Raw genomic sequence first — 12352 nt, 5'->3', positions numbered from 1 at the left:
AAAAGGAGACCGAAGCAGGCTGACCCGCATCTTCCTTCCCTAGTAGTCTCTGTTGCTCCTGTGCCTGGAACAGCAGTAGGTGATCAGCACCTGTTACATAGAACTGCAAGCTACAAAGCGAGAGAAACCCCCGGAGAAGAGGAAGCGAAACATTTCTTTTCTCTTCCCCCCTTGGGAGAAGCTGCTGTTCTTGTAATTAGAAAACAAACCACAGTTAAAGAACAGAAACAGAGACACGCTGTAACCATGCACAAAGTCACAAAGTACCCAGGGGTCTGACAGTCCCCATGGCCACGTCCTGGGCACGAGTGCTCTCTGCTCAGAGAGAGAGAGATACAGATGAAGGCCAGTATCTCTGGTTGTGTGTTCTCTAACGTGGAGTTGTCCAAGACAACCTCCAGAGGTGGAGAGAAACTTGGGGATGCGTACTGATGCATATTATTTATCCAAAAGAAAGAAAAATGGAGGGATGGAGGACAGAGCCCCTAAATCATGGAGAGGCAAGTGTCTCATTTATGTTCTCCTGGAAGCAGAGAACTCTCTGGGGTGAAAACCCACATAGCAACAGCTTATTGGATTGATTCCAGGGACCGCAGGAGTGGCGGGAGACAAAGGCAAGAAGGNAGCCCATCAAGCTAGCACCGTAGGCAGCCACAGTGCACAGCCACAGAGTCTGTGGAGTACTATAGAAACACAGTCAGGGACTCAGTACTCCAGCAACTCGAGTTAGGCATTGCCACCTTATAAGTCAACAGCCCCCTCCAGATTTATTCTATTTATGTGTATTCCCATGTACATATACACTTGTGTGCTCAAAGAGGCCAGAAGAGGGTATCTACGAGCCTCCTGATATGGGGGGGGGGGGCTATGGGATTCAAACTATGGTGCTATCTTCATTACGGAGCCATCTTTCCAGCTTCTACTGCTCTCTTTCTCCTGTGCTTGATGCTGCCATGTGTACTCACTCGTAGGCAGAACAAGCTCTGGCCTCCTAAGCGAGTCTTCAAGCGTTAGTAAGCAGATGCTGGCTGAGGTAGACCTTTTTTACCAACCAAAGGGACTAAGAAGATGAGAGTGGGTTTCAACTGTCAGTCACCCAGAAGTACAATATGAGGGAAGCCAGCAGAACTTTAGCTCCTGGGGCCTAAGGACAACCCTGCAGGTCCCAGGTTTACGATGTATGCAGGTGAGCACTGGCCTGCTCAGCACATGTACCGTACATAGTTCAGTGACATTTCATTCCCCTAGCATCATGGGAAATAGAGCATGTACCTTCTTCAGATAAATGCCCCCACGAGACAAAAAACAGCCATGCTAACTGGTTAAGTTTTGCAAGAATCCAAAGCAAACAACACATCTCCTCACTTTCTCAGAAAGGTTATTTCAAACACAATGTCAAAATACTTCCCTCTCAGCTCTGGAGAGGATGGATCTCTCTTCTAGAGAACCCAGACTTGGGAGCCTTCCCTGCAGTCTCTCTACCATGTCACATTCTCTGCTCTTCCACAGACCCAAGATTTAAGGAGACCTTCCATAACACCAGAAAAAAAAGTTAGTTGGCACAGATCCTTTTTGGACAGAAGAGTCCGCCCTGGTTGTGAGCTTTGGGATGCTTAGGCTTCATGAGCACTGTTGGGGGGCTTCGTGGACAAATGGACAAGGATAACTTGATCTTCATAGCCTGGACCACTAAGGTAAGCCGCACTCCAGAACACACAGGGATGCAAGCTGGCATGGTAAGGCAACAGAGTATCTGGATGCTATTATTGAGCCCACCCAGCAGGTCCCTGGAGATGTTCTCTTGTAAGGCTGAGCAGGATGCCCCAGGGCTCTTCGGGCATCCAGAACTCTCTAGTAGACAAAGCTCCTGTTGCAGTCTCTGTTCTCTATTCACACAATGCTCAGGCTTGATCACACACTTACTATAAATAGCAATTTAACAATAACCTTCTGCATCCCCTTAGAGGACAAGCCACCCTTTGGGGCTTCTGCCTTCCATCTTCCTGCCAAATGTTAAGTCTGGCCTACCTGGAAGCCCAAGGTTCTGTGCAACAACAGCACTTTGTTGAGCCTGATCCATCTTCAAGTCTGAGATGTTGACCTAATGGGACATATCCTGATGTCATCAACGTTAGAAGTGGGCTCGTTCTGCTGACCACACTCTACCTCCAACAAAAAAATATGAGGCCTCCCATATTTCCTCGCCGGCCATTTCAGAATTGCCTCAAGTTCTTCTGCTCAATCCAGCCTTTCTCTTCCCCATCCTGCCTGGCTGCAGAAGGTCCATGTTCATTTCTTCCAAACCCTCCCTTCCTTTTTAAGCATCCCAGTAGTGCCCAACCTCTCCCTTAGGCATCCCCTGTGTCTCCAGGACCGGTAGTGATCATCACGCTTTGCCTGCCTCCAACCAAGATCTCTTGGCTTAGCCCTGGTATTTTCAGAACCTAGCCAAGATGCACATCAAAGAAGATAAAAGCAGTAGCACACCCACCTCAGTGGTACCCACAGAGGGAAGACCTGGTCGCTAAGGGCAGCCACCTAGAAGCTGTGTGTAGATGAATCTGCTGACGAGAAAGTCTCGGTCAATGGAGGCTCTGGAGTCCCTCTTATTACTGCTCAGTACCTACGCCCAAACCAACTTAGTGACCCAGGACGAAATGGTAGGCAGGAGAAAGAAAACTCTCATCAGTGTGTTCTACCATTTTCCTCCATGGCTTTCAGTCCCATCTACTGGCTATTTATCCCACTTCTCTTCTGCCAACCCTCTCACTATCCACCCACAGGCCTGCCTGCCAGCCAGGTTCCAGGATGAGGAGCAGCTATTAATTATTAAAGCAAACAAAAGCATTTCCTAGCAGGGAGGCTAGCCTGCAGCTACTTACAGGAAAGCCATCCCCAGCTGCCTTCCTCTTCTAAGGCCTTGTTCCTTGAGCAGTGACTGGCTGGTAGGATGGGTAGTCCTAGTGTCTCCCATGACTATTGCAGATCCCAGGTCCCTCTAGTCTCTCCAGCCTAGGAAGCAGACCAGAAGGAGAAAGGGGCTACCATCTCTGCTAAGCCCATAGCAGGAAAACATGTCTGAGGAGGGCGGGGAATGGCCTAGGGATAGGTCTCAGAGATAAATTCCCATTGATTCTGGGTAGGAGGAGTCACAGCAATGGCCAGGGGCCTTTGGGCAGACATCCCTGTTAAGGAGACCCTGGCAGGGAGCAGGGAGCCTCCCCTCCTCTTCCTATGGGATGGGTATTCATTTCCTCTGCTTTCCCTACATCCTATGCTCAGAATTTCCCTTCTCGTTAGCAGAAGCTCCCTCACTGATCTTAGCAAGCCTTCTGAGCCTTTTCCTCTTCATCTACTTTCTTCGAAACTTTGGCATTTTTGTAAAGTTGAAGTTTTAAAACTGGAGAGGGGTAGCTGAGGGGTAACTAACTATAGGGCAGTTGCTGGAACATATTGAAGTGAAGGGAGGTGCCTGACAGAGAAGCCTTTTGGAGCCATTTAGGTGGACTCCTTAAGCTTGTGGGCTACAGAAAGATTGATGAATGGACTGCCATTTGGCCCTGCAGGAAAGCCCCAGTTGTCAGAGCCAGGAAAACAGAGCCAGGCGGCAGACTGCAGAGCCTGACCTGTAGTTTAGGTAACATTAAGAACTGTTCTCCTGGGCAGGGAGGAAGTACAGAAACAGAGCAGGTGCTGAAGAGGAGTTGGGGTTACCCAAGGCTCGCTAAAGCTCTGCAGTGGGTGTGTGATGCTAGGGGCTCGAGGACTGGTTTAAGAGAAAGCAGCTCTGGCAGACTTGTTGCCTCTTCAACATTATCAGCTGTTGTCATACAGAAGCTGGGAAAGAAAGCTGGGCTCAGATTGTGACAAGCCTTGAATGCCAGCTGTCTGGGATGTGCCAGTGACAGCAGCCTATGGTAACCATCCTTAAAGTGGTGGTGAGTCAGAGTACAGGACCAGGAGTCTGAATTATCCTGCAAGCCAGGGAGGAATGCGGTCTAGGGCTCAGAGTGTAACTGTTAAAAGGCATCTGGAAACACTGGGATTGACAGTAGGCATCCATAAGCTTTGCAAACCAAGTGGCTGTGGGCTGAAGGTGAGGAAGGCGCAGATCACCCACACCCAGCCCCACTGCAGGAGCATCAGCCAGAGAGGGAAGGAAGATGAAGGGGAGGCTGGGAGATGGAGGTTTCTTGTTATGACTTCAGATGGGAAGACCTGAGCAGAGGACTGAGGGGGGAGATACACACAGGAGAAAGGACAAGCAATATGGAAAGAGACAAAAACAAGGAGTAGCCTCCCCTCTGGAAGTGGGAAGAGAATCACCCACGTGTTTGAAAACTCTCAATCTGTGTCCTAGAATGACAGTTTCCAGACTTGGGGACAAGCAAGCTCAGACCTGGAAAATGTTCTGTTCAAACCTCAGAAGGCATTGGGGTTCAGTTATGTGGTCTTGGGGACTCGGAATAGACCCCACTCAAGAACCTTTCTCTGTGTAGACAACACTGTCGGTGACTAGGATTGCTGAGGCTGAAAGTCTCATGCCTAGATTTCTTGCCCCTTCACCCACCTTCAGGATATCATCTCTGGCACCCCTGCTTCCCCCTCATCTAATCTGGCAGCCCTGGGCAGGTAGAGAGAAAAGTCTGAAAGAAACAGCAACTTCCAGTCTAATACACTCAGCTCTAACTTCACACGACCACCTCAGCGGGAAAGCCATAACCAACAGAAAAGGAGGCACACACAGTTTTAAGGCTAGCACAAGACAAACCTTAAGTGGGGGGGGGGCATGGGAAGGAAATAAATATACCAACACACAGAGAGCAAGGAAATATACCATGGTACACACGGAGAGCAAGGGAATATACCAACACACAGAGAACAGTAGTGTTAAAATATCTGTTATTGTGTTTGTATAATCTCTAGCTAGATCGCTTTAACTAGAGACTCTAACTTACTGGAATCGACTCATCTGGAATACCCTTTCCTGTCCAGGAGAGATCATTCAACAGAAAGCTCAGCACTCTCTCTTTGAAGACAGGTGTGCAAAAATACTGCACCCCTTCGTCCAGAAAACACTCTCTGTCTAGTACTGGGTGAGGTTAGGATGCACCACAAGTGATACCTGATCAAGTTTGGGTGTGTGAATGGGAGTGATGTGCCAGCCCTGGTCTGGTTCAACATCCTTCAGATACTGGACAGCAGCTATTTAAAACTTGAAGAGCCAGCGCCTACCCTGTCCTGGCTATCCGCAGGGACACCTACTTAGCGCTAGGCACCATGAGCTTCTGATCAGACGTGTAACCTCCAGTCTATGTTGTATAATGAGAGGGAGTGTTACAGAGACCAGGTTCCAGCTGCTGCCGTGACTGAGTTAACAAGCTTTCAAAGTCCCTATCCAAATTCTGGTGTCCATTCCTTACAGAAGTCTCCTGCCTAGACCCCTATGCCTCCCCCTGAAAAGTAACAAGAGCCGATCCTGCTAATTCCCAAGAGCTTCCAGTCTCCTTCAGGTTCTAACCAAAACCATTCAGACGGAGGAGTCCAGCCTCATTCTCAGCCCCAAACAGTTCAGCAAGACTAACTGCCCACTGGCTAAGCCTCTCGTCAGCCCCACCCACATCTCTGGTTCTGTAACCACAGAGTTTCTTGCCTTTCTTGTTGGGTAGCCGCGGAACTGGACAAGTGGAACGGTAGAGACTGCACAGGAAGAAGGGGTTGTACAGATGACTAGTAACTGTGGGCCATAGCTCCAGGTGTGCGGGAGGAGGCGACACCACCTCCGGAACCCTGGACCCTAGTGAGCAACCCGCCCCATATCCTCAGGAAGAAGTCAAACTCACACAGGGTGAACAGGAGACTTCGTCGGGACAGTCAAGAGTTAGGACCCCCTCCACCCCTCGCTCCAGTAGCTAGGTGTGCAGGACGAAGGCGACACTAAGCGGTCCAACCAGCGTGCTAGGTCGGGTGGAGCGCTTACCTCTGAGCCGCGGTGTTGGAGTCCAGGATGCCCGCGCTCTGCATCCAGGAGCGCACCGAGCCCAGGCTGGAGGGCAGCAGCGGCTCCTCTTTCAGATGGAGCCCACCGCGGGGCAGAGCGTCCTGTGCGGGGAACATAAGGACCCGCAGTTCGTGGGCGCCCCCAACTGCCAGGGATCCCGTCCCGCCGAGGCTGTGGGCGTCTCAGCTCAGCCCGACCCGACGGCACCAGGAACCTCCAGGAGCGCAGCGCTGCACGGAGTCCCGGCGCCTCAGTGCCGCTCGCCTCGCGGGTGCTTTCTCAGAGAAAACGGGTCCCCGGGCGCCGGCGCTGTCCCCTCCCCTCCCGGGGCGCGGGGCGGGGAGATGGAGGGATTCCCCCGCGGCCTGAGCGCCAGTGAACAGACTGAGAGCGGAGCCCGCACCGGCTCCGCACGGAGGCGCCCCAGAGGCGCGCTCTGGCGGCTGCCCAGCGCCGCGGTCGTCGGAGGGGGGGCGAGCGCCCCGCGAGGTGCCCGCCCTCCCCCCACCCGGGTCTCTCCCCCGCCCGCCCGCGGCGCCCGCGCGGGGCGCTGATTACCATCCGAGAGGGGGAGGCTGCGGCCGTGGAGGTCGGCGGCGGCGACGGTGGTGGCCGGGGCGGCAGCAACAGCAGCAGACGCGCGTCCCGCGGAAAAGCAGGGCCGGCGCCGGGCCAGCAGACGCAGCCGCCGCCAGGCCCCCGAGTGCCCCGGCGCCCCGGGCCTGCCGCTGCCCCGGGCGGCAGCACCTGCAGCAGGAGCAGCAGCAGACCGGCCGAGTCCCCCCGGGGCCCGGTCCCCGCGCCTCCCCGCCGCGGCCGCCGCCGCCCGCCGCTCCCCGGGGCCTGGCCGCGGGCCCTGGCCATCCCGCCGCCGCCGCCGCTCCCTGGGGAGCGGGAGCCGTAGGGAGGGAGCACGGGCAAGAGGAGGGCTGTCGCAAGCGGGTGGGCCCAGGGGACTCGGGGCCAGGGGAGGCGGGGGCGGGGCGCGAGGCCGGCCGAGGGGCGGCCAGGGACGTGACATCATCGGGGGAGGAGCGGCCGGGCTGGGGCCGCGGCGGCGGGGCGGACCCTGACGAGTCCGTAGCCGGGCTGGGGGCCACGGCCTCTGTGGAGGGGCGCCGGGAAGCTGGCCCAGGCCAGGGAAGATGGGGAAAGGACGGGCTGGGGGCTGCGCGGCGAGGAAGCCCGGCCTAAGCAGGGCAGCTCGTCCACACCACGCTGGAGAATCACTACGGCCTCCCCGTCGCCACCAGACGAAGCTCCAGCATCTTTGTGGTCCCATCTCCTTCTCCTAAGTATGCGCCGCCCTCTCCTCAGCCAACGCTTGATTCTAGGAGTCGCTGCACCCTTGGTGCCACTTGACCTCGGCTTAACCTCCGCGGCTTAGCGCTTAAGGGTCTCTCACCTTGTGGTGGAGATGCGGCCCCAGGCAAGCTGAGCTACCTGAGTCCTGCACCTCCCATTCTTGTTCCTGTCCCTGGATTACCTAAACTTAAGTTTACATTCCCACCTGAGCTTTTGAGAAATCTCCTGTCTTCTGAAAACAAGTAGAAGTTTCTGAAAGGCTCAGGTGAGCTGGGCTCTTAAACCTAAGTCCAGCTCACCTCCTTTTCTCCAGCCTTCTGAGTCCGTTCATCTTTTATATCTGCACAGAAATCATCTGGTCTTCGACCTTGGGGCTATCAGCAAACCTTGGTTTGAGTACAGCAGTTTCCTGCAGAACAGCAAAAGGTTGGGTGGCCTTGTTCATGCTGCTCTTTGCACTCTGAGATCTTCACCTTCCTGGGGGTGAGAAGGGGGATGCTCCACATCAGCCCTTAATATCCTGCCTAGCACTGATCCACAGAAAGGACCCCAGCGACACCAGAGTTCCTCTGCCTCTTCTCCTGACCTCCTGGGTCTCTACTCTCCCTCTTTTTTGCCCAGTTTCTCAACACCTGTCACCTGTGGAGGAGGAAGAAGGGGCACTGCCAGTCTCACACAGACTTCTCACGGTCTCGGCCTTTACTCACAGAATAATCAAAAGCAGGTTTCTCAAAAGGAATTATTTTCCAACTGGCCTCTACATCCCTTTAGCTGACTCTAAACCTTGCCCCTCATAGTATGGCTCCTGGATCAGTAGCATTGACATTGATAGCTTGTGACAAATTCAGAATCGAAGGCCCTCCCAGACCTGTCACGTCAGAGCCAGCATCAGAGAGCTGGAGTGCTGGGATCACGCATGCCAGCTACTACGCCTGGCTAAGACTTCCCATTCTTAAAAGTCCTTCCCCTTCTCCCTACCTCCTACAACCTCTGCCCCTCCTGTTTCTGCAGCAGTTCACAGGAGTAGCCACTAAGGCTGCTTTGCCAGGCTCAGCTGGCTGCTCCTGGAGACTTACGATTTGACTCCTCCCTGTTGTCGAACTGTTGCTTCTGCTTTGACTCCGTGGTCCTTTTGGGGCTTCTGGCCCTCCACAGACAAGAAGTGTGATCTCTATCTCCTCCCACCCTATGAGGATGCTGGGCTGCTATGTATACCCCGCCCCCTCATTGTTATTCAGGAATCCATGTGTTCCCCACAGTCTGTGAGGCTGTGTTTGAGAAGACCACATCCTAGCTTGAGCTTCTGTCTTCTGTCTGTGCTGCCCATAAACCGGGGAAATTTGAGCTGGGCTGGATCACGGGGCAGGACAGGAGCAGGAAGAGCCCCCAGCACAAGTGACTGGGCTGGTAGGCCACAGTGGTACAACTTAGTTCTCACATATCCACCCTTCACAAGCCAGTGCACCCTCTGTGTGTGTCCATATCAGCGCCTCCGGCAGCCCACAGGCTTTGGAGTGGGATGGGGCAGGTAATCTCTGATACCCTTGTCTCCCACCTACAGCTACCACGGTCAGGTTTCCCATGCCCTTCTCTCTGCCCCAGTACCCACAGAAAATCTGATAATAACACACTTCAACACTAGATTCCACCCCTGCTTAAAGGAGATACATACCCTGTTCTCCTGGCAGCTTCCTCTTCTGTCTCCTGGGTGTCCACCCAAACACTCTCCATCCTCCTGCAGGTTTTAAAGTGTTGCTTGATTTAGAACCTGTATAACCTTCGTAGGAAGAGTTCAGTGGCTTCTCACATTTAGGGACTGTTTAGGGACATTCTAGGCTTTTGCTGGCTGATCCAGTATCTCTCACCAGACAATCTCCTTTCCCTTGCTTGCCTGACAACTCTCCATTGACTGAACTCCCATACTCTGGGCTGGGTTTGTTTTGTTTTGTTTGTTTTGTTTTATTCTGCTGTCCCCTTCAGGAGGAATGCTTGAACTTAGGCATTGCTTTTCTTTCCAGGGCACAGTGGACTGAGCCCCTGTGCCTTTTTTGGTGGTGCATTGTGGCTCTAAATAGATTTGAGGGACAAGTGCTCAGAAATAACCCGGGGAAAGGAAGAATAGGCTGGCCTGGGAAGGCAGCATTGGGAGACAGTGGGCATTATCCTGATCTGCATAGTTTCTACTCTACCCTAGCTAACCCCATGGGATAGAAAGGGACCAGCCAGGATGATATTTGAGACTTAGCAGGCCTTGCAGCCTCAGTGAAGGGCTTCTGGGTTAGAGCTGCTGAGCCAAGAAGCAAAGGTTCTGGGAGACTCGGGGTATCTCCTGGACAAATGAACCATTGAGATCAGAGTTGAATCTCTTCAGATCCAGCCACACGTCTATTTCTTGGAATAATGTTTTATTTTACATCATTCATCTTGTTCTGCAGAAAGATTTACCCCTTTCTACATACTAGGATTGCTTTACAGGCAAGACTTTAAGGGTTGTGGAAGCATGGCAACAGACAGGGGAGGCTTGGTCTGAGCCTATAGAAAATGCCTCTCCCTACTCTGGCCCAGGAACGGTCTCACTTTTGGAACAGTTAGGCCAGAAGCTCTTACCTCACCTTTTTGCTTCATGGAAATTCATGCTCATGCTCAGAAAGATTCTTGTCATGTGCCCAGTGCTAGAGCATAAGCGGATAAACAGAGCCCAGCACTGTCCCTCCACCCCCACGCTCACAGTGACAGTCGCATGAACATCAATGTGATCCCAGAGGATGTGGACTGTCAGAGAAGCAGGAGGAGGAGTGAGACCAGCACAGGAGGGCCCAGGCCTGAGAGGAGAGACAGACAGACCTATCATCCAGAAGGATGAGCCAGTGGAACTGGAAGACTGGCTACACCTCAAAGGTGGGAGCACCCTACACCTGGGGTGTCATGATGGTGCCTCCCTCACCATGCTGATGAGCTGAGGGTTGTTTTTTTTTCTTCTTCTTCTTCTGGTAAGTCTGGTCTTGAGATTGTACTGTTTAAACAGAAGAGCGATTTTCCCCATGCCCCAGCCCAGTGAAAACAGTGAGAAGCAGACACAGTCATTTTAGGCTACTAGTGGACAGTCTGTGTATTGTACTAGAGTGCCCCCTGGAGTCCCCAGAGTGTTAGGTTGCTGTTTGGATTCACTTCCTAAGTCACCTGATGATTAGAAAATTATGGCTCCTCGCATCCTCCCAGGAAGTGCAGAGAAGGGCAGTCTCAGAAAGTCACCCGGAGGTTATGTTTCAGCTCTCTGTCTTCCTTGCCATTGATTGCTGAAATCTCCTAGTTGCTTCAAGAAAAAATAAACAGCAAACACATCATAGTGACGGGTCTTGCCTGGTGATCTTTCCTATCCTGGCCTGGCCTGGTGTCTAGGCTGAATCATTTAGTCCTACATAATAAGACAATGGGAGTCACGACGTTGGAGCCTTTGATGAAAAAGCTAAGATTCCATTTCCAATCTTTGGCCTGAAACAAAGCAAGCTCTACACCTGCCTTATTCTAGGCTGTTTATATCCCTGCCAATCGCTAGGAATCTTAAAGTCAGACAGCCTCATCCTCACTGGGAAATAGGAAGCGACTACTTTCCCTCATGATGTAAGGAATGTTCAGTCTGTGCTGTTGTGCAGCGCCATGCTGTCCTTTTGACTCATCTCCTTCCTGGAGAGGCCAGAGGCTGTAGCCTTCTAAGCTAACATGAGAATGGCAGCTAGTGCTGTTTCTGGATGGCTGCTTCTTAGCTACCTAAAGGCAATCTCAAAAAACTCTTGAGGTTGAAAAGCTCCACATGGCTGCTGGTTTTAGTTTTGGTTTTTCAGAGACCATGACTGTTATTTCGGTGGATCAGGAGGTCAGACTCTTGTTTGCGATATCAGTGTGTATGCACTAGCGGTTTTGTCCCAGAAGGAAAATAGAAGTAAATCCATGAATTATTCTGTTTGTATTCTGATTATAAACTGGTTGCTTACTTGCTGTGATCAGGCTTAAATGGCTCAGTAGCAAATATAACATGTATACGCATTTACATTTTAGGACGTACGCAGTGCTACTTACAAATCAGCCAACTTCAGATGGAAGTATCATACATTTCCTTATCTTTGTTCGTTTTGGATGTTTTTGACATAGGCTTTCTCACTATGTAGCTTTGTCTGTCTTAGAACTCACTATGTGGATCAGGCTGGCCTCTAACTCATAGAAATCTTCCCGCCTCTGCCTCTGGAGTGCTGAGATCAAAGGTGTGCACTACCACACCTGACTATTTCCTTACCTTTGTGGAGAAAGGTGTGTGTGGGGCTGGTGAGATAGCTCAGCGGTTAAGAGTGTCAACTGCTCCTCCAAATGTCCTGAGTTCAAATCCCAGCAACCACATGGTGGCTCACAACCATGTGTAATGAAATCTGATGCCCTCTTCTGGAGTGTTTGAAGACAGCTTCAGTGTACTTACATATAATAAATAAATAAATAAATAATTTTTTTAAAAAAGAAAGGTGTGTGTGTGTGTGTGTGTGCGCATGTGCACATGCACTTTTGTATATCACTCTGGAAAGCTATCACTTTAGAAGTGGGGGGCAGGCATTCTACAGTTTAGGGTTGAGCAAGAAAGGCTGTTTTTCTTGTTTGGGTGAAATAGAGAGAAGATGTAGCCGAGACTGATTCTTCATGAGGCTTTTCATAGGCTCTCTCCAATCTCTTTGAGAATTCATTGTGATATATCCATATATATATGTAAATATATATGTATATAGAGAGAGACTGAAACATGTATATAATATACATATTACATATAATAGACATAATTGTAAGTTCAAATTCTTTAGTTCTTTTAAGGGCATTTCTATTGCCCGCGCTTTTGTTCCCCCTGGTAAGAACACGCTCAGGGCAACCGGAATCTTCTGCGGCACAAGCTTTATTGCTTACCCCTTCAGGAGCCAGTGGAGAAGAGAGCGCCAGAGAGAGAGAGAGAGATAGAGAGATCCCTCGAATGGCGGAAACCCGTCCCTTTTATGGAGGACTGTCCTCCGC

The 12352-nt window shown here is 51.6% G+C and overlaps 1 protein-coding gene across 5 annotated transcripts in view; it reads right to left on the bottom strand.

Annotated features, from left to right (window-relative positions):
• Positions 1-6815, bottom strand: part of Ebf4 (EBF family member 4) — a 73702-nt gene extending 66887 nt beyond the window's left edge. For 3 of the 5 annotated variants that reach the window (XM_021150296.2, XM_029474012.1, XM_029474015.1), the window contains exon 1: positions 5981-6117. In XM_021150296.2, the coding sequence (XP_021005955.1) occupies positions 5981-6117 (137 nt within the window). Of the gene's footprint in view, positions 1-5980; positions 6118-6559 lie in introns of those variants that run through there. The other 2 variants (XM_021150307.2, XM_029474013.1) reach the window with 2 other exon arrangements.
• Positions 6816-12352: the final 5537 nt, after the last annotated feature.

Source organism: Mus caroli, chromosome 2, assembly GCF_900094665.2.
Source record: "Mus caroli chromosome 2, CAROLI_EIJ_v1.1, whole genome shotgun sequence".
In the NCBI taxonomy this organism is placed as follows: domain Eukaryota; kingdom Metazoa; phylum Chordata; class Mammalia; order Rodentia; family Muridae; genus Mus; species Mus caroli.
The sequence above is the reverse complement of the archived record's forward strand: the minus strand, read 5'-3'. Positions and strand labels throughout refer to the sequence as shown.